The sequence below is a fragment of the Scophthalmus maximus genome, chromosome 11 (assembly GCF_022379125.1).
Source record: "Scophthalmus maximus strain ysfricsl-2021 chromosome 11, ASM2237912v1, whole genome shotgun sequence".
Classification (NCBI taxonomy): Eukaryota; Metazoa; Chordata; class Actinopteri; order Pleuronectiformes; family Scophthalmidae; genus Scophthalmus; species Scophthalmus maximus.
The window spans coordinates 1,733,069-1,755,422 of NC_061525.1; the positions used below are offsets into that span (position 1 = coordinate 1,733,069).

At 39.3% G+C, this 22,354-nt stretch overlaps 1 protein-coding gene across 4 annotated transcripts in view; it reads left to right on the forward strand.

Moving 5' to 3' along the window:
* Positions 1–16,306, forward strand: part of brip1 (BRCA1 interacting helicase 1) — a 74,125-nt gene extending 57,819 nt beyond the window's left edge. Inside the window, exons 17-21 of one of the 4 annotated variants that reach the window (XM_035622531.1) lie at positions 10,766–10,878; positions 11,205–11,287; positions 11,439–11,756; positions 12,748–13,509; positions 16,059–16,306. In XM_035622531.1, the coding sequence (XP_035478424.1) occupies positions 10,766–10,878; positions 11,205–11,287; positions 11,439–11,756; positions 12,748–13,509; positions 16,059–16,291 (1,509 nt within the window). In that variant the 3' untranslated portion in view covers positions 16,292–16,306. Of the gene's footprint in view, positions 1–10,765; positions 10,879–11,204; positions 11,288–11,438; positions 11,757–12,747; positions 14,226–14,486; positions 15,519–16,058 lie in introns of those variants that run through there. The other 3 variants (XM_035622532.2, XM_035622533.2, XM_047335643.1) reach the window with 3 other exon arrangements.
* Positions 16,307–22,354: the final 6,048 nt, after the last annotated feature.

Here is a 22,354-nt window from a genome sequence, read left to right on the forward strand (position 1 = left end):
TTGCCATGATTATCATCCACATAGGAAGCTATCATACTTTTTAAAGTACAGTTAACTCTTTCAGTCATGTTAGTTTGAGGATTAGGCAGTTGTGAGTTTAGGAGTCACTGTCCATTTTTCACATAATTCACGGAATACCGCAGACACAAACTGTTCCTCTATCAGACAAGATGTGATCAGGTTAACCCCATCTTGTAAAGATCTCCTTCCTCGGAATCGAGCTACTGTTTGGGCTGTAGAAGTTCGCAGTGGAGAAAACTCAACCCAACGGGTAAAGTAATCCACCACTACCAACAGGTACTTTCTGGACTTCTCGGTAACGGACCCATAAGGTCAATACTCAGCATCTAAATTAGGCCTTTGACATTGGGTTCTTGCATCTTTCCAGCAGGTTTCTGACTATCTGCTTCCAGACTTTGACAAACTGTACAGAGTTTTATGAATGTTTTCTCATTGGTCCACATTCCAGGCCAGTATATCACTTCATAAAGCCTCCTGCTCCATACTATGGGGAATGTAGAGCATATAGTGGAACTGGTTTGCTGATATTTGTTTTTTGTGGTATTCCTTTTCTTTGAAGGCAACAAAATCCTGTTCCATTTATTGTTTCCTTCAACTAGCTGCTTCATTATTTTCTCCACACTAGGGTCTTTGTGTTGCTCTTCTCTAACTTTTTAAGGGATATGGGGATATTATCCTCTCTTTTCGAGTACAGGCAGATTGTCATGGCGATTCTTGAATGATACCATCCAGCAAGCCCCTAAAATCTCTGAACTTCCTTTAGATTTGTTGGTACTGGATGGGATTGAATGGCCTTAACTTTGCCAGGATCAGCACTGATTCCTTCACCAGTCACAATGTGTCCAAGAAATCTGATTTCTTTCAAGCAGAATCTGTACTTCTTGAGTCAATTTATTGTCAATTTGGCTTTGTAACTCCATCCATTACAATCTGCAGCTGCTGGAAATGCTGAGTCACAGAGGATGAATAAACAATGATGTCATCTAAATAGACTTAGTTTTCTCTTTGCAGTCCATCCAGGGCTTTCTCCATAAGCCTTTGGAATGTGGCAGGTGCATTCTTGAGACCGAAAGGCCTGATACAATCCAGAATTAGTGACAAAGGCAGTTTTTGCTTTGCTGTCTGGATCCATGGGTACTTGCCAATATCCACTATTTAAGTCAATAGTGGAGAAAAGAGAAGCTCAAGTGACTCAAGAATTTCATTGATGTTCGGGATAGGTTTTGCATCTGTTTCAGTGACAGCATTTGGGTTTTCGAAAATCTACACAAAATCTGTGACCCTCATCTTTTTTTGGTGGTAGGACTACAGAATGGGAGGGGAAAGATATGGAACATGGTGGCAATAATAGACCGATCTCAATTCTAAACGTGGTTTATTAACTGTACACAATGATTATTGCAAAAAGACTTGAAAATATTCTCCCTGAACTAATTGATGAAGACCAAACAGGATTTGTTAAAAACCGGCAAACACATGACAATATCAGAAGGACGCTGCATTTGATAGAATAATTGATTAGAATAAAAAGGGAAAATAGAGCAGCGGTATTACTAAGCCTTGATGCCGAAAAGGCATTTGATAGAGTCAATTAGCAATTCATCTATCAAACTTTAGAAAGATTTGGCTTTAACGAACAATCGGTATGGATCATTAAGACGCTTTATCAACAACCAACAGCAAGAATAAAAATTAATGGGTCACTATCTCCATCAATCACACTGGAAAGAGGAACTAGACAAGGTTGCTGTCTCAGACCCACGCTGTTTGCTTTCTATATTGAGCCCCTGGCTCAGGCAATCCACCAGCATGAAAACATACAAGGCATTGAAATCGTACATAAAGATCATTTAATTAGTTTATTTCCAGATTATATTTTGGTTCATTTGTCAGACCCTGAGTCCTCCTTTCCCATACTGATGGAAATCCTAGAAAACTATAATTACTATGCTGATTATAAACTAAATGTTACAAAGACACAACTTCTTTCATTTAATTATAACCCTTCAGAGGAAATAAAAATGTAGATATGATTTAAGATGGGATATGGAATCTATAAAATATTTAGGGGTGAACATTGTAAAAAATCTGGACAAAATGTACGAGGCGAACTAAGATTAACGTTATTAAGATGAACATCTTGCCCAGATTGCTATATCTCTTCCAGGCTTTGCCAGTAGGGGTACCTCAACACCAATTCTTCACTTGGGATAAATTTATTTCGAGATGTATCTGGGATTGAAAGAGGCCCATAATAAGATACAAAACACTTCAGTTGGCCAAACACAAAGGAGGGATGGTACTTCCAAATCTCAAAGACTATTTTTATGCAGCTCAATTTCGTCCCTTATTTCTTTGGTTTAATGATAATTATTTTGCCAGATGGAAGGAAATTGAGACATATGTTGAGGGTTATCAGATCCAGTCAGTTTTAGGGGAAAAGGAAATCCCTCTATTAGTCAAAAGTAAAATGGACTCAATAACTTCTGGTTTTGGTTTACCTTTGTAAGGCAATATAAACTAAAGAAAGACCAGAAGGTACTTAGATGGAAAGCCTTTGACACTCAGTTTAAACTGGGGGAAAATGATTACATATTCAACCAATGGGCAGTAAAAGGTATTAAGGCAGTGTGCACAATAATGGAAAACAAGGAATTACACGCTTTCCAAACATTAAAAGAAAAATGTTCCCTTCATAATCAAGACTTATTTAGGTATATGCAATTCAGAGACTATTACAACAAGTAAATGAAGATGGAGAACTCAGAAGAATTTAACCCAGTTCTAAAAGATATGATGAATGCATATAGACCAAATAGTAAATGTGTTAAAGAAATCTCCATGTTTTATGAAACCGTTATGGAATGTAGGGGTAATCTGAAATCAAGGTGGGAAAATGAGCTAAATTTAGAAATTTTATCGGATGAATGATATGACGTGTGAAACTCAACATACTTCCACAAGCTCACAACAACTTAGGGTATTCAACTGGAAAAATTTGGTGCGTTTTTTAATTTCATCTAAAATCAGCAGTAAAGCAACTTCAACACACCAGCCCTGCTGGAGACAATGTGGCTGTTTAGAAGCACATCACATATTTTTTGGAGTTGTGGAAAACTCAAGTCATTTTGGGAAGATGTACATTTAGTCTTGATTAACATGCTTGGATATAAGATCCCTTTTTCATGCACTGTCCTGTACTTGGGTCATATTTCAGCAGTAACACTACAGAGGGACCAACACTTGAAAAGATACTCCTTACAGCAGCTAGGAAAGCCATAACTAGAAGTTGGTATAAACCTGATCCCCCTAAGCAGGATAAATGGTTTGATGTCATAGAAGAAATACGGACAATGGAAAGATTGACTTGTGTTAGGTTTAAGGGAGGATTTTTATGCAAAGAGAATTGGATACCTTTACATGTCCACTTAAGTGTAAGGCAGCCACTCGAAAATAACTTATTTTCAAATATATATATTTTTTTTTTTGGCTATCATCAAGTTTCACCACAGGCTCTGTTCTTGTTCTTCTTGTTTTTCTTTGTTTCTGGTTTTTCTTTTATTTTTACTTGAGCAACATTTGTAAATTGATATGACCGTGGGTTCAGGTCTTTCCTTCTGCAGGGATCAATCGACAAAGTCTTCCGTCTCATCAGCTCTTGTCTCGGTACAGGTGCGTTACCAAAGCGCACAGAGGAAGAAGAAAAAACGCATATTTCGGTTCGTCCAGCAAAGTCGTAAATCCTGAGGCCTAGTTCATCTGCATGCACAGTCACTTCTTATGGTTTCTAGAGTGATCGTCGTGGTGGAAGAAGTCTTATTTTAGAAGTGGTTGCCTCCTTTGTAGGACAAAGGAACCCACCTGATCAAAGCGGGTCTTGTACCTGGAGTGCGATGAGCGCTTGGCATAGCATTCTATTAAAGGGATTTAGACGTCATGGGATCCCTCGTGGTGCCGTTTCGGGTCTCTGCCAATGAGGGATGTGAGTTGGGCCGTGTCCAAATCACGGCCCAAGGGGTCCAGGAGTCTTGTCTTTCTTTGTTCTGCTTCACTCAGGCTTCTGAGATGACATGCAGGCCGCAGTTCTCATATACCCACAGTGCTCATGCACAGCACCAGATACAGGGGTCCTTCTATCCATGACTGGAGGTCATTCTTTGATCCTTTAATTCTACCCAGAGATACTCATGAATGAGAGTGTAACTAGCTCCTGTGTCAACTATGGCTTTTCCACGCCATGTACCGATGGAAATTGGTGACTTCTGAGATTTCACCACTGACACTGAACCATTTCTTTTGGTTTTGAAGCTCATGGAGGTTGCTTGTACCTGTGTTGTCGTTGAGAATTATCGGAACTACCAGGTGAACTGTAATGTGGACAGGAACGCGGAGGGTGGTTTCCATTACAACTCCAACATAAAACAGAGGGTCTGGTTCTGTCAACAGTTTGATTTTAGGTGGTAATTTTGGGATCGGGGTAAGCATTGTTAACACTTGTTCTCCAATTGTATTCAAGCTGTTGTTCGAGGTCTTTTTCCAAATGTTGACCAAGGCGTACTAAATCTTCGACAGTGTCAACTCTGCCTCTGAGCTGACTAGCAAAAAATGGGTTGATGTTTTTCAAAATCATTTTAACAATGCTAGTTTCTATGAGAGAGGGTCTCCATCTTCTGCAGAGAGCTCTATAAGAGAAAGCAAAGTCTCAGATTTTTCTAATTTTCTCTGTCACAATCAGCTAGCTCGTCCTCACTCCAGGTGGTTACGTTCAATTGGGCAATTTCCGACTAATTGCGAGCAATTCCCTGTTGTACAGTTCTGAAGGTGGCCAGAATATCAGTATCAGATAAGGGATGTAGGGCAAGAAAATCAACCAGTCTGTCCTCCATGGTTTCTTTGGCTGCGTTTCATTAGCGGTTCAACATGCCCTTGTTCACTTGATCTCAGCACTTGCCCTCGGGGGAATCCCCGCTGCCATCATAAGTGTCGTTCCATTTGTCTGAAAAACTGAAGTGAACTTGGTGAGATTGACTCTCAGAGGGCTGAGGGAGCGAGTGAACTACGACGGTCACTTGAGAGTGGATATCACACACAATGCATGGCAGTTATGCATTTGGTGCAAGAGAATACATCTATGGGTAGGTGGCAGTAATGTACGTAAAACACGATTGCTCACCACTAAAGAAGAATAGCAAAAATAGTGATGATAATCATGATACAGATCACAAACAAGTTTCTGAATCAAAGACGGATGCAGCTAGTTACCAAGTGTCGACGTATTGCAATCATCCTTAGAAAATGACTTTGTCTCATTGAAATGATTCTCAAAATATTTCTGATTATTTATTAGAAGCAGTATAGCGCTAAGCTAACAACTACCGGTCGATCCATGACAGTTTGTGCTGAAAGTGAAAAGGGGTAAATTTAGTTGAAATAATATTTTATGAAAAATGACACGTATTTCTTGGTATTGTGCTATAGTGTTAACACCAACTCAGGAAAACCCTTTTTTTTTTCCTGTGTAAATTGGGTCAATGTCTGCTAGATGTTCAGTTGGAACAGCAGCAGCTGTCTCCTTCCAACTTCATGATCCTTTGTCAGATTTTGTGATGCAGGTAAAAGTCTCTTGTCACGTCCAAGCCTAAGTTTTGTTGTGAACACATTGCCGTTCTTTCTGGGCTCTCATCTGATGACATAATTTTTGTGTACAGTAGATGGTAAAAAGGGGTTAGTGGTGCTTCGAGTCTGTTGTCATTTGCAAATTAGTTTTCTGGTCAATGTCAGACTTTTCAATCCCAAACAAAGACCGTGTGACAGAAATAGCGTTTTTTTTTGTTACATTATGCTCCGCAGTATGTTTTTTTGCCTGTCAGAGACATTCTCCTTCGCTCTGTGTCACATTCACTTTCCACCATCTTTGTTTGTGTTCCCCTGTTGTTGGTTTTCACCTGATTCTGTGCTGCATTGAAGAACGCAACGCATCGTCCACTTGGCGAAACATGTTGCTGTACAGTGTGCACAGACATATTCTACAGAAATCTATACCAAAGTTCTTCCAATTGGGTGCGTTTTTTTAGAGTCTTGTTACGATTGCAAAATGGATCTGAAATAGTTGCACAGTAAACACATCCTGATGCATCTTGTCTAGTTGTCCAGTTTGGTGACTACACAAATGTCCAAACAACTGTATCACAAATTAAATTTGATCTTAGCTGATATGTAACACATCTGCTTTTTTCCTTGTAGGTCTACATTATATTTCATAAAAGTGCAATTGATTCTTCTGACTTTAGCAGGAGCAGTTTGAGGTGTTATGATACATAGTCGGGAGCGCTGCATTTGTGTTATTGCGTTTGGTGTATTTGTCTCTAAATACATTTGCATCAGTGCTTTGTATCAACACTTAAGATCATATTTAAACAATGTGTCATGTTGAAAGTTGTTCCCCTAGTGCACGCATACAGGCAGACACATGCATGGCATGTTCTTACATTTTTATTTTTATGCAACTAGTGCCAAAATGTTTCTCTTCAAAGCAACAGACTTATTGTCTCGTTCATCCTGTGCCACACGCACATGGCAGCACCATGGTGCGAGGATCAGAGGCGTAAACCCAGCTTCTCTTGATTTAAACTACTCCAGCTCTCTAGATACCTGCATGGCAGACATTCCCAGACAGGCACAGCTCTTAAATGCTACAGCCTAAGCACATAGCATGGAACTTTACTGGCCTGTTGCGTTACTGTGACAAGATCAAAGTTTGAACTTGAAACGTTCTCTGCAGTGAAAGCTCTACCAAAGGTGGTATTACATTTATGTTGTGTTTTTTCCAATGGCAAGTTTTACAGTGAACAGTCATGCTCTGCATGAGTGAGTCAACGATAAGTGGCTTTAACAAGCAATGAAAAGACACTTACAACTGATAAGGAATCTCTCTCAGTTTAATGAAGGGCTTAGCCAAACACATGCTGCTGTCCTCAATTAGAGACAAGCACAAGAGCATTTTAATTCTCAGGCCTGTGAGCATGTAATGGGGATTTTGGCAGAATGCTGAGGGTTCACAGTAATCATCAAGCAAAGGGGATGATAGATGCTCCAGGCACATTAAGACACAGTACATATGGCTTTATCATCAGAGACTGAAGGAATGCTATATACCTGTAATAGACGATTGCCGTTTGTATTATACTCGTCAGCAACACAGGCGTGCTTTAAAAAACAAACATCTCGGTCATCATTGTTTTGTGTTGATGCATGTTCAGCCCTTTATTTGTCCTGTAACAGAAATACAGACATTTTCAAACAATTCTGCTACAACAATGTACTCTCCAGTTTTTTTTTTTTAAATTAACATCAGTTTGAGAAAATCAACTTTTTCAAACGTGGCATTACTGTTTTCTTTATTCATTAAAGATTTTCACACAGGCCTCAGTACAAACGTTAGAAGTGAATCCAGTAGAACATTTTTGGGATGAGGTAGAAAAGGAGGTGGCAGCATGAATTTGCATCCGACAAATCTGCAGAGATGATGTGATGCAGTCATAATGTCTACATGGAGGAGAATCTCACAGGAAAGTTTCCAACATCTTGAGGGAATCAATGACATGAAGAACCGAGACTGTTTGGGAGTAATGAGAGGAAAAACCCAGTGCTAGTATTAGTATGGTGTATAATCAACTCAACTGCTGTGTATGCGGAGCAAACTATAAAGACTATAGGTCCATTGGGGAGCACTGGCTGAGGCCTAAACATGTCAGAATCAAAGAAAACATATGAGACAGACAGGTCTGACAAAAACTGGTCAGAAAGTAAAAACAATGTTCTGTTCGGTACAGTGATCTATCCATTACCATTCTGAACTTGTGCATTCTGCAGTGGTAAGCCTCAACCTTCACACATATCTAAAATCTATCAGCTTGACTATTATTCATTTATGTTTTAAATTAAGATACAATAGCCACTATTAACAAGTTAGCAAGATTCTGTGAGCATGTTTGAAGGGAGTGTGATAGTCTGGTAAGTGTGAATGCACACGCATGCATGCACACACACACACACACACACACACACACACACACACACACACACACACACACACACACACACACACACTCAAACAGTGTCTTCAAGACGAGCCACTCGGCTGTCACCTCAGCCCCATGTAGCAGATGAGGCGCTCAGCAATCTTGGTGACAGACACAAGATGTCCTGGACTGCCAGGGGCGTGCACACTAACACTGATGCACACACACACACACAGTCTGCATAAAATGTAGCTCAAACAGATGCGCTCAGCTGCAAATCATGCCTACTGGTCAAATATATGTTTTTAGGGATGAACAGGTAGCTGTAGCAGATGGGGCCAGAGCAGGCGAGTGATCTCTTGACATTTTAACTAATCCTTTCTAGCTTGTGGTTTCTTGCACATTTGTGAGACTTGCTAGCAGCCAGAATTGGCTTTTTCACATATGCAACCTGTCATGTTAGATTGGACGGTGACATGGTACAGAGCATGGATGTGATGGCTCAAACGCTGAAATGGCCTGTGATTACATTCACATGACACTGCACACTCGAGGCTCCTGGCATTTCTGCTTGAGCTGTGGGTTTATAAGTGGATTCTTTTACTGCTCTGGTGTCTCATATATTGGCAAAGAATTCTCACCATGAAACCAGCACTGTGTACAAGACTTACTGTGACATGACTATATGAGCTGCCTACCATTGACAACCTGCACTACTGTTGTCCTTTTGCAGATCAAACTCATGATTTTTAAAAATCCTCCAACACGCTTGGGTCTTTGCTTAACAAAACTACACAACTCTTCCGCTGTCAGTGTTGAGGTTTTTTGTGGTGGCAGGTATTACTCAGTTGTTTGCATGATTCGGAGTTGAGGTGTAATTAGTCATGGTCCAAGTTTGGGCCAACATTCAGGCTTTCCTGTGAATGCTTGTTTGTTTATGTACACAGTGCAGACAGGCCACAGTGGCATTGCGTGATGCGTGTGAGGTAACAGGCTGTACCTGCCACAGCCCCGTGTTTGGTGGCTCAGGGCGAACACACGGTACCTGTCAAAAGCAGTTAGAGCCCATTCAGCAGCCTGCCCTGCATGGCATCCCATCAGACAGCAGCTGAACTTTTCACTTGTCAATTCTTAAAGGTTAGCGTTAAAATCCACAGTGACAGATGCAAATGGATGGATGCTTTCCTGGCATTTTTGTGCAGGGATGCTTCATGTCACATAGACCACCTTGTCTGTCCCCTTCACTTTACTCTTTCATGGCCTCTCTTTAGCCCTTTGTTCTTCTCTCAGAACATATCTAACTGTGAGGACAGGTAATACCTGATCACTCAAGGCGCTGGGTAGTATTTGTTTAGGCTGTTGTTTTCCCTTTATCCCACTTGGTGTGCCCCTTCATATTCCATATTAATCCAATTACTTCTCCGTGCACGAAAGCCTCTCCTACAGTTGAGGCCACAGCTATGGCTACTGTTTTCAGAGCAAAGTTTTAGTGTTTGAGGTAGCAGCCTCTGGAATTCCTCTGGATTAAGAGTGGTTTGGGGCATTTACCCTTTATTTTTGCCTTCTTGTCCATCTCGACAAAGCCAGTACCAGCAAGCCACGCATAAGCGTGCAGGAGCCATGTTGGAGTCAATATTGTATCTGCAGGTAAAAGGCAATAGTTGTTTGTGAAATGTGCTGCTGCCAACGTTTGCAATTATTGTGCAAATTGCATTTGTGAAAAGTTTGCAATTACATGGCACATGTCTTAGATTCGTTGGCCACCATGGCAGTCTGGTTTATTTTTTATGGACAACTGATAGACAGTCATAAAGACAGTCAGGAAACAACATGTACTGAAGGTCCCTGCAGGATTCAAAGCCGGAAAGTTGTGATTTTAGGTGTGTATCCTAATCACTAGGCTACCAGGACACCACATGGTTCATTTTAATACCTCAATTTCATCTTCTTTTTAATTGATCCAAACTTATATATTATTTTAAATGATTGTATATGTTAAGGGATCTAATATTTTTACTTATTAATTAGGATCTCACAGAAGAAAGTAGAATAACTTTTCTCAATACAGTTATACCTTTCAGGCCTGAACCACAGTGGTGAATAGAAACTAATTCTGCTTGTTAAAGCGACCTATCGTTGACTCACTCATGCAGAGCATGACTGTTCACTGTATAACTTTGGAAATAACACAACATAAATGTAATACCACCTTTGGTAGGGCTTTCACTGCAGAGACAATTCAAGTTCAAACGGAGTCAAAGCAGGAAAGTTGTGATTGTAGGTGTGTATTCTAATCACTAGGCTACCAGGACAGTGGTGAATAGAAAGTAGTTGGATGGACATGATATTCTTATTCTGTTACCCAAATATATTTGGTTCAGGAAAGAGCTGAAGAACTGTTTGTTGATTAACCAATCAATGAAAGGAAAATTCTTTGGCAACTATTTATAAAAAACCTGATTATAATAATTTAATCAGCATAAATCAATGACACTGTTGGGTGTGTAAAACAAGATATTTGGGCATTTTTCCTTTTATAGTTAAAATGAGTGATCAATTAATTGAGAAAATAATCTTGATTTATTGATTTAAAGTTCATGGGATAATAGGAATAAAACAATGTTGCATCATGATTATTTGTTATTGAAACATATAACAATATGTTAAAAAAATGTTCCATAACTTATTGAACAATCTTTTAACAGTCAAGTCTGTGGTTTCAGGTTGAACTGAAGATGAAGTACAATGACCAGCACTGCAAGTCCAGAGGTCTCCTCCCAGGCCATCGCTGGTATGAGATCCAGGCCTACAGAGCTCTAAACCAGGCCCTGGGGAGGTAAATGTTCTCTGCAGCCTTTAGACTCTTATTGATGATTACCAGCACATACATTGTGGCTGGTACTGTTTCACATTTTGGGTCTGTGTGTGTGTGTGCCATCGTGGCAAAATATTGTCCTGAAGAAACCTACTGTAGCAGGAAGTACTGCTGCACACACTTCTGCACAGTTCCTACTGTAGTAGTAGGTGCGTGTGGTCTGGTTTTAATAAAGTGCTAATGTGTGTTGAAGGGTGTTGTGGCTGTAAGATCCCATTGCAAGATGGTGTCAAGTTACTTTTGTCCTCTCACTCTTTGTTTTTAAACCTTCAACTGTAATTTCTCAGGTGTATCCGCCACAGGAATGACTGGGGAGCTCTTATTCTGGTGGACGACCGTTACAGGAATAATCCCAATAAATACATCACAGGTACTCAATACTCTTATCAGTGTGTGAACTGTGGATTTTACTACTTTAACTGCACAGCTTCTCAACTTGGAACACTAGATGGCAACAGTTACCCATGACAAGACCTTTGATAGTATTTGTGTCTCTGACGTGTGTGTCTGTGTAATCTCAGGTCTGTCTAAATGGGTTCGCCAGCTCGTCCAGCATCACGACACCTTCAGCGATGCTATGCAGTCTCTGGTAGCCTTTTCTCAGGTGCAGCAGACAGTGGAGGCGGCCCCTGCTGACAGCCAGACATCATGCTCGACGGCCTCACCTCCAACCGCTCACTCCCCAGCTACTGTAGAGGAACAGGGCCTGCTCACAGACGCACAACCTCAGACACCTCGCTCATTTGCCAAACTGCCTGAACCCCAGCAGTGCGCAAGGCCCCTCACCTTCCAACCTTTACCTTGTACACAGTTGAAAACTGAACAAAATGAAAAAGCAGGTGAGATACTTTGAAATGTTGAAAATTGAGTTTTGGTGTTGTGAGATTAAAACATATTTCCTACTATTAGTTCCAGAAATGTCTCTGACCCATCTCTAATTTTAAACTGCTCTTGCTGTAATGACACAGATGGTGTCTCACCTTGTTGATGGGTTCATGTGATATTATCAACGACTCTTCCCCAATTGGTTTCTTTTTTTTATTTATTTATTTATTTTTCGAATAACGCCACGCATTGATGGGCACAGTTTAAATGTCCTGATCATGTTATCCATCATTTAGTCACAGATGATGTCACAACTGTATTAACAATGTTAAGCCACTAGCACCACGCTGCTGCCGCTGTGTGGGACCTAGTCTAATGCCCTTTTTTTCTTGTCATGAATTAGGACATTTAAAGCAGCGATGTCTTTAAAAACCACAGTTCTGTTATTGCGCTGAAGGATATATGAGCATGACATCATCACAAGAAAATATGTTGAGATGACGTGTTTGCACATTGTCTTGGTGAGCACCCATTGTCTGTGAGGGTCATGACAAGGTTGAGCTGAGTGTGGTGGATAAGGGTGGAAGAAGGGCAGGCACAGACGCCCACTCTTCTCCCTCATAGTTGGGGGTTGGGAGGCTATGGGATCAGTTGAGTGGCTTGCCTCATTACTGTAAGGTCTTTGCATGCCTGATTGGCGCTGGAGCGAGCTGATGAGCAGATGTTGGACTGTTGCTTTTAATTAAATCCCCTTGACCTTTGTTTGGGTTATATTGAGCGTAAGCCCACATTTATATCTTTAATTTTTTTTTTTTTTTAAAGCCTTGGCAGCCATGTCACTATACATATAAGCTTAATTCCATGGTGAAACTTAAAGCGTCTTTGTGAGTCTCAACACATTTGCTTTCATCACTTTTTTCAGTTTTATAGTATTTAAAGATTGAAAATTGTTCCCTGTTAACTGATATTTAATGTTAGAAAAACATTTTTTTTCCCTTGATGCAGAATTGCTGAATAAGATGCCTGGTTTCCCGGGAGAGTCTCAATCACCAAAAAGAAAAAGAACGGCTCAGTCTCTGTACAACATTTTCACCTCCAGCCCCATCAGTACCCACTTCAAGAGGGCAATCTTTAAAGAAAAGGCGCCCAGTGAACCCAGCCTGCACTTTGAGCCACCTAATCATACTGAGCACAGGTGGAACCAGCAGATCTCCTCTCCACAGAAGAGGGCCGTGGTGCCTTCATGTCTTAAACAAGGATCTGCAGATGCATCTAGTGAAATCAAAGTAGAACCGCACAGTTTGTGCCTGGGGCCGTCTACAGATACAGTCCCTCCCAGCTGTGAAAGTGAAGCACCCTTAGCAGACAACCCAGATGAAGATGAAACAGATGAGGACCATACCATCTTCTTTACTCCGGAACTTTTCGAGGTTGAAGGAGAAGAAGGCAGTTTACAGAAGGAGACGGTGGCAGGGTCAACTGCCAGAGGGGTTTTAGGGCCAGAGAGCTCTGCCCTGCTGTCAAAAGAACTTTTAAGCTCTGAGCAGGCCCAGGGGCAAGGGCAAGGTGAAGCCTCTGCTTTTGATGGACAGGGTACTATTTCCGTCAGAAAGGAGAGCACAGAACTGTCACAGGGATGTAAGGACGGTATCAGAGGACAGAAACAAGGTGATGATGGAGAGCAGGTGGATAACCAGAGCAGGCAGATAGACAGTAGGCTCCGCAGGCTGTCTAGGTCCAGACACAAACTCCCTGCTACTCAAACAGGTAACTAACAACCTGGAGAAATACTTGAGAAATTATGAGAAATACTGTTAAATATGCACAATATATTGCATCTGAATATAATGTTCAGTGCACAATATGTGGACAAGTCCCCAACATATATATATATATATATATATATAATGTAACCAAATGAAACAAGATTGTACAATGTAAAATGCCTTATCAAGTTCATAATCCGGCTGCATGTTTTCATTGTTCACAGTTCATCTTTTAGAAGTAACTAAGAATGTCATACCTGCCTGAGGCAACTAGTTATCCCACATGCGATAACTGTGTGTAGAGGCTATGATGAGGCTTTAGCCAAGCTAGCTCCCATCTGGACTCAGCTTCTCATGTAGTGTGACAGTAGATCTTACTGAGGCCATTAAGGCTTGTTCTAAGTTACCACGCAACTAACTGACATTACTGAAGCTTCACAGCTGATTGAATGTGAATTTTAACTAATCATTAAAACCCCAAATAGCATGCCATCATTTAGTTTTAATGATGTTTGTAGATTATAGCTGAGGCACGTAACACGGAGGAATTTCACATGCCTGATTGAACCTTTATATTTTCAGTTAAATTCCAATTATTAATTATGTGCTGTAGCATTAAGTGGGATTAGTGTGTGGGTCCACATTTGTTAAACCATCAGTAAAATAGCTCAGTGTAAATTCTGTTAAGGTATAATAAAATTAAATGTTCGCTTCTCATTGTTGTTTTTTCTCCTCAACATTTTTTTTCTTTAAAAATGTATTTGAATAACATAAAATGTAAATACTCAAGTATTAGTAAATGGAGTTGGGGGGGGCTGACATACAATAGATTTTTTGAGAATAAAACTACTTTGCGTAACAGTATGCACATTCAGTTTGATAACATTATATATTTTAAACACATAAAGACTATTATCCTGCAGGACATTTAGCAACTTTCATTTGCCTCTAAGCAAAGATGCACAATCTCCTCTCTAGCAGCACGAAGATCTGAGGAAGAGGAATGACTAACCGGCACAAAACCCAGATCACATCATTGACAAGTCCAAGAAGGAAACAAGGACACAGTAGGAACAGAGACGGCAAAATGTACAAAAGTGAGCGAATGGGATGCCTGGAGGATGAAGATCTGGAATGAGGAACTGACAGCCTGGAAAGGGGCCCATCCAAGGGCGACCAGTGGTCCAGCGCACAGCCTGAGTGAGAAGAGACAACAGGCAGAGGGAAAGGGGCCGCACAGACTTGACAGACAATAACAAACAGATTCAGTGACTTTAGAAGGTTTACTGGGACTGGATGTTCTTTTCTCTACACAATGTAAATGCACACGCAGAAATAGTTTTCTGGTGTTCGCTAATATGACAAGAAACCCTATTGTCGTGAAGGTTATAACGTTCAGTTTTTAATGTAACTGTTCTGGAGGTGTTGATATAAATTAGACAAAAACATTTCAAACGCCATACAATCCAACGGCATATATATGTATGTATATATATATATATATTATACCTTGTGTTGTATTATGATTTATTATAAACTCTTTATACATCTATACTACTCTAGTGACATTCACACAACCTCACTTAAAATACTTTAAAATTCGCTGACACTTTGCTTCACACTTCTTTTGTTCTCTATCTGTGTAGGAAACTGATGTGATTTGTTTCATTACGGCGCAAACTTCACTAGTGTGTGATTTGCGTCTACAAACAGAGTAGACAAGTGTTCCTTTAAAGCCTTTCTTTACTCCCCATGACCTTTATATATGTATGTAATCATGCATGACTACTCGTTAACATCATCAAAACAGAGCGTGGAGAGGCCAGCGAATGTGTGTTAAAAGCACTTAATAGGGAGCCCACGCTACTGAAAGACCCAGTAATGGCAGCATTTTTCCCCTTCAGACTAATTCAGGCTTTTCCCAGCCGCAAATTATTAAAGCTACACTAAGAAAGAAATTTTACTTAGAAAAAACAGCAGACCAAAGATCCCAAAGTGAAAATTCAACAGGAACAGCTGTTTCCAGGAAATGAAATCCTACAGATTTCTAAATTTAATTCTGGCATTGGGAATGGTCAGCTCCAATTTTTGCAAGTTGACAGTGAAACTTTAGCCCCTTCACCTTTTTCACAAGCTTTTTATACTAGGGCTGAGTAAATTAACAAGTCTGACTCTGTACCAGATATGAAATTGTAAGCAGTTATTGCTAACCAGGGATATGACTCCTCCAGGGTGTCTGTCTCTATATGCCATGTAGCAGAGAAGTTGAAATACAGTAGATAAGTAAAAGTGCCGGATGAATAGTTGAAATATTCAGCTTCACTGAAAGTGTGAGTGTTATCAATGGAAATGTTAGTAATTATGCATTAGTAGCTGTTGTGAAAATGTAATTGTGTCACATTATCTTCATCAGCAGGTATTTGAATGTCCTCTTTTTTTGTGAAAGAATTTCTATCCATTTTGGTAACAAGGTTCATTCTTGACCTTGGAAACCATTTTAAGTACAAAAATAAATATTTGCTAAATAGGAACATTTTCTTTTATTGGCAGGTGGAGGCTATGAAGTTGAGAGTGTAGGGAAAGTCACTGTTGTGCAGACTGAGCCCAGGTGCAGCCAGAGTAGGACAGACATGGTCAGAGCAGGTCACGAGTTAAAGGTCCTGACCCTGAATCGGGAAGAGCGGACCATCCAGAATCTGAACCAGAAGAGTAGACTGCTCCAAAAAAGACAGAGGTCAGCAGAATGTTTATCAGCTACATCATTTGTCAGAGGGCGAGGATGACGGCTGGATTTCCTGCCAAGAAACAAAGTTCCTCTTGAACCAAAGTGTGAACTCCAGAGTGACTGAGTCAGGAAAGTCATTTATGTGTGAGAATGAAAACATAGCTCTTAAAAAAGTGCCCAGCACACCTGTTATATCCACGCCAGCTGATTTTGACATCGTCACTCCAGAAAAAGAAGAGGTAGCGTATTGGCAAAAAGCTGGAGCCGCAGAAAGTCCTACTATTGCAAAAGTAGATGGTCCAGAAAGTCGGCACAGCAAAGGGTAAGTTGTTGAGGGGGTGAGTTTAGTATTTTAACCTGTATTAACACCAAAGACATTACCCCGCTGGGAACGTTCCACATGCTGCTTTTATTCACATACTTCCGGTAACAACCAACCACACATGACCTGACGTCATCACGTATCTAACGTGGGATGCCATACACTACAGTGAGCATTGTAGTTTACAATACATTACAAAACATTGTTCTCTGCTTAAGAGTAATTCTTGATACCACCACTGGGAGGCAACAAAGATTTAACTGTTGAGCTAAATCTAAATTTCACACTACTACTTTACTTTTTTTAACTAAAGGTCACTGCAAATAATTTCCCATTGTAAAACCTCTTGTTTGTCACGCCCAGTCTTTGTTAACATCTTACTCCTATTGATAACAAAGTCTTCATACTATGGGGTTAATCCAAAGCCAATCTCAGCTTTAAGTCATGACATTTTACCTTTGTTTTTATAGCGTCCAAGGAAAATATAACCAAACTTAGAAATCTAAAGCTAATGTTAACTTTGCTGTTGGCATTAATAGAAGCAACAGAGGTTAACAACTTAGCGAGCTAGTAGTCAGGTAATATAATTGAGGTAAAACAAAGACAGCATGTGTTTTTGGCATAATTTGCATAGGAGTGCCATCTCCCAATCCATTGTCACCGTGGTGGATAGAGTTTATTAAAATGGACCGGTCAGGTTGTAAAAAGAACAGTTCTCATTGGTAAAAAGAACATTTCTCTGCAGAGGAAACATCTGCTTGTTCATAAAGTAAAAGTGCACAAGCAAATCATCTGTGTGTAACAATCAGAGTGTAGTGCTATTGTGTACCAACCAAGTGGTAATTCAGCGTGACATCAACCATTTAGTTGTGAGATAATCTTTTGAGTCCCAGATTTTTGCAATTTGACCAGCGTCATCTTGTTTTTTTTGCAACCAGATGAGCTGTGGTTAGCGGCCCTGTTGTAGGGCCACAACACCATAAGAGATTACAACATGATTGATTGTACAGTAGATGTGTATTTCCGTTTCCCCTGGCAGTGGCAGATATTTGAATGTGTCGGAAAAGCGAAAGATGTAGTGATTTTTGGTTTTTGAAACCAATATATTTTTCATTTTGGTAGGTCATAAAGGTCAAAAAAGCTGTCGTTTGATGTTCACTTGAATCTGCAACGACAACAAACCCTGACCAAATTGAAGTTAAATGCAGCTTTTAAATGCTTTTAAAATCAAAGAAAATACATGCAGATGTTAAGTTATTATCATGTCAGAACGTTTTTTGCTGATATGTACAATATTGATGGGTATTGTGATTTGTATGTTTATCAATATATGAAAGCAACACAATGATTGGATTTCACAAGAGAAAGCTGTTTAGATATATAAAGTATTTACTGAAATACAAATTTTCCTTTCAGTATGAGGGTGATATAGTTTTACTTTTATTTGTTCATGTTTAATGCAGAATTAAAAGTATCCTTTTTTTTCTGAATAAGTTGTCAAAGTACAGAGATCTTGCAAGCGGAAACAGAGGAGATTTAACCAGATGAAAAAAAAAGGTATGTTACCTGTCTCATGCATGGAGTATTATTCTATGCGCACGTTTAACTTGTTCTGTAGTATTTAAAACTCTATTCATTAATAAAACTGAGACACAAACACACACGAGACACATGCACACACAGGGAGTGGTAATAAGTCATATTACTAATCACACAGGATAGTGTTCACACATCCTGTGTGAACACTGAAAAGCATACAGTATACAGACATATAGTATAAAGATAACAGATAAACTAATTGTAGCATTGAAAAACAAGTTTTAATTTTTAACTCTTGCCCTAAAAACTAGCTAATGCAACAGGACAAATGAACTTTTGATGAAATTAGCATTTAGAAAAAATACATTTTGCATTTTGTGGACAGTAACTGTCACAGATCCACCCGAATCCAACATTTAAAACTGAGCCATCACCCTGCTGGTGTCACAGCTGTACTCCAGACGTTGAGCTGTGAATTATCCGTTGTTTTTCAGGACACTTGCTGTGATGCATATTTATAAGACAACAAAAAATGCAGCACAATTGTTTATTTAATTTGCAGAGAGTCACAGAGCAGAAGCCGTGCTCTTTAGGACTCTACTGTTCTATATGCGGAAAGCAACTGCTCCCTGTGGCACATGGTAATTCCTAAGAAATCCCTCTTGTGTTTGAATGTATGCACCACAGTTGAATAATATCATCTCACAGTGAATACGCTCTGTTTTTTCAGTGATTTAATTTTCATTATGACTGGATTGTTCAGGCGCATTGCGACATTCTGTGTGTGAATATGAGCATCTTGCCTTCCTATGAAAAGTCAGTTGTAGTCCTGCAGCAAGAACCCACCGCTGCCAGTGTGCAACACATCAGCCAACAACGTCAGACAATGCAAGCTCTCTCCTGGTCGTCCAAAATCTCATCTCGTTAAAAAGGTCCTGAGGACTGCTGTGCAACCCTACGGTGACAACAGGCTAACTGGTGGGTTGACAGTTAGTTCGACTTTATTTAATTCAGAGACTGACATAAATTACTGGCTCCCCTCATGGATGATTATGGACCAAAGCAGATTCATGAAGAATTTTAAGGTTTTCCCTAAAATTAGATGAGTATCAAATATAATTCATGAAACTGAGGGAGTCCCGGATCTCTCATCCTGTCACTTCACGCCAAAAATTTAGTTTGGGTGAAGATGTTAAATGATAACCCACTGGCACAAGTCATTACTGCTAACAACATAATTTCTCCCCCACTGTCTCTGAATTGGGACACTGCCCATTATCATCAGTTCTTTCTCTATTTGCACTAGGACCCTTTGCCATCAGCATCACATACAATCCAGAATAATTGCGTGGCACTTTAGAATCATTACATGCTCCTCTTCATGTGCGATCTCTCTAACCCCCCATGCTGTACTAAAACTAGTTGATATATAGTTGTCAGGATAGAAAGTTAATAAAACGGAATCAACAATAGAAATTCTGCAAAACAAACTTTTAACCTATTTATTACAAATACTATGTTCTGGAGAACAACACTAAAATTTGAAATTGTTCTTTTTCTAGTTTCTCCCAGTTTTTGACAAATGTCCCACAAAGCATGGAGAGGGTGAACCAGGATACATTTAAATACTGAACCAGTGTATTTAAATACAGAGCTCTACATTCACATTGACAAATTAACCTTTATCTTTAATCACTTCATTTTGTTCCTCTAAGGTCAGTAAAGTTAAATGCGTTCCCTCCGTGTCACGTTCATGCAGCATATAACGCCATCTGGAACGCTGAGGAGTCCTCCATTACCAGATTTCTGCAGGGCACAGGTTGTTTGTCGCAAAGCCCAGATCTGTCTGCAGATTTGATCGCAGGGGAGATCCAGTCCAGTAAACTTCCTATATGAGAATAAATGTGAAAATGTGCTCAATGTGCACAATTAAGAGATTTTGATTTGTCTTTTAGCAGAAATCACTATCTTTAAATTATTAATAATTTTAAACATCTATAAATATCTTCAGAAGTCAAACAATGAACATGGTAATGATGCTAGGTCAGGGTCAAGAATATTCATATTTATCATCTCCTAGGGAGTGTATATTTCCTAAACTCTGCCGTCATTGGAAAATGCCAGATCATATGTAAAACATATGCATTTGTGGCACACAGGTAACATTTATGCATCTTAACAGGTTTATAGTAAGTCCTGGGCAAGATATAAATTCCATTCTATTGAAGTTATATCGCGTCCGCATTTATATGTGAATCTGATAAATATTGGCATTTACAGTAGCCAATATTGCCAGATTTGACAGCAGCTCAAAATGTAAAATATATATGTATCTTTTCTTTAAAAATGCAGTGTCCTCAGTGGTCCATAGAGAAAAGCATGAAGAAATGACTCAAGTCCAGGCAGTTAAACTGACATCCTGCAGTTTCCTTTTGTTGTTTGTACCATCAACTTCTACAGAGTGGACACATGCTGTGCCAGGAGGCATATTTCAATCAATAACCACTCCCTCCCCTTCATAATCTGATTCACAGTGGTAACAAAACAGAGACACAGTCCAAAGTATCACAGCTTCCAAGGGTGTCTTAGTTGGTTTTAATGGTCTCAGTGATTTGTAAATCCTTAAGCGGCTTTTAAATGATTTGGTTTGCAGGCAGGAGACGTCTCTGTGCTACATTATCTGCTAAAAGGCACGTGTCCTGTTTCTGTTGGTATGAAATGTTTTGAATGAATATGAAGAATATTTTCAGCAGATTTAGTTTTCTTTACTAAAAAACAAAATTCATGATTAATTACAACAAACTTGTATTTCCTTTTCATGAAAAAAAATTAATCTATACATATTGCAGTTCTTTTTGCTTGTCATGCTAGAAAAAAACATTGCACTTTTTTGCAGCTAAATGTTGCTTGTACAGCTTAGATCAGATATAGCTTGATGAAAGTGCGCAAACATGAGCACATTACCCCCATCCTCCACTTACTCCACTGGCTTCCCGTTTCCACCAGGATTGAGTATAAGGTTTCCCTCCTCACACACCAATGTATCCTTGGACATGGACCCCTCTACCTCAAAGAACTTCTAAAACCACAAAACACAAGACGGTCCTTCCGCTCCACTCACTCAAACCTCCTACACTTAGACATTTCTTTTTAGCTAAACTTTTGGTTCCCCCTCTCAGATGTTTTTTAAATAATTTTTATTTTTAACAAAACTGCTTTTAACCTGTAGCCATTTGAGATCTTTTGATGAAAGGGGCACTATAAATAAAATTTATTTATTTAGCTTCTTTTTTAAATACATGATTATAACTGTAATGTATTATGTATTGAAATCTACTATATTTCTTTAAAAAATCTGTTCACATATTTTAGATGTAGTGATATAATAGATGAGTAGTACAGTATTTTGGGTATTTCACAAAGATTTCTTCAATTATTGGAAATCTTATTTCTTCATTCTTAAAATGGAAATATTCACTTTAGTGTTAGAAAAATATACTTTGCTTTGAATTTTTCCTTGTGACTGTTCTTCAGTAGATTAATCTTGATGCTCTAAATCTAATTTCTGCACCAATGAAAACCGTAACAGTTGCCGGCTGCAGTATCCAAATGTAATTGTATGGTCCTTTTGTTCCAGCAGAGTTTTAAATGTCAAGCACTGTTGAGATTATCACTGTGAAGTATCAGATTAAAAAGATTAACCCCGAGGGACCGGTAAATTCAGGTTAAACAGCAACTTTCCAAACTCTGTGGAACTTTCAAATCGGAATTATCTCACCTGATCAATATGTATATACAATTTTGACTAAACTAATTGTCCTGATTATGATTTATGATTGATTAAGATAATGTACTTTTTTTTATGAAATTGTCCCACTGAAGATTTCGGCACTTCATTGCTAAAAAGAAAAGCAGTAGTAATTGTGTTATATTTTAATATGAAGGTTTTTAGTTTAAAAATGGTAATAGTTTGTTAATGAATTTTGTCAAATTGTAGTCATATCAGTCCTTTAACCCTCTGTTGGTAATATGTTTTACTGATATATATATATCAGTATGGATATATGGACTTTGAAGTGAATCAAACATTACATCAAGGAAAGGATTCACTCTGCGCAGAACCACAGTTTTACTCCCATTCAATTTTCAGCAATGTTAAGTGGCGATGCTCAGACTAAACTGCAACAACATAATCCCCACTAAAACAATTTTTTCCCCTCAAAACAGGAAAAAAAATGCTTGTAGGCTGTGAATCATCCT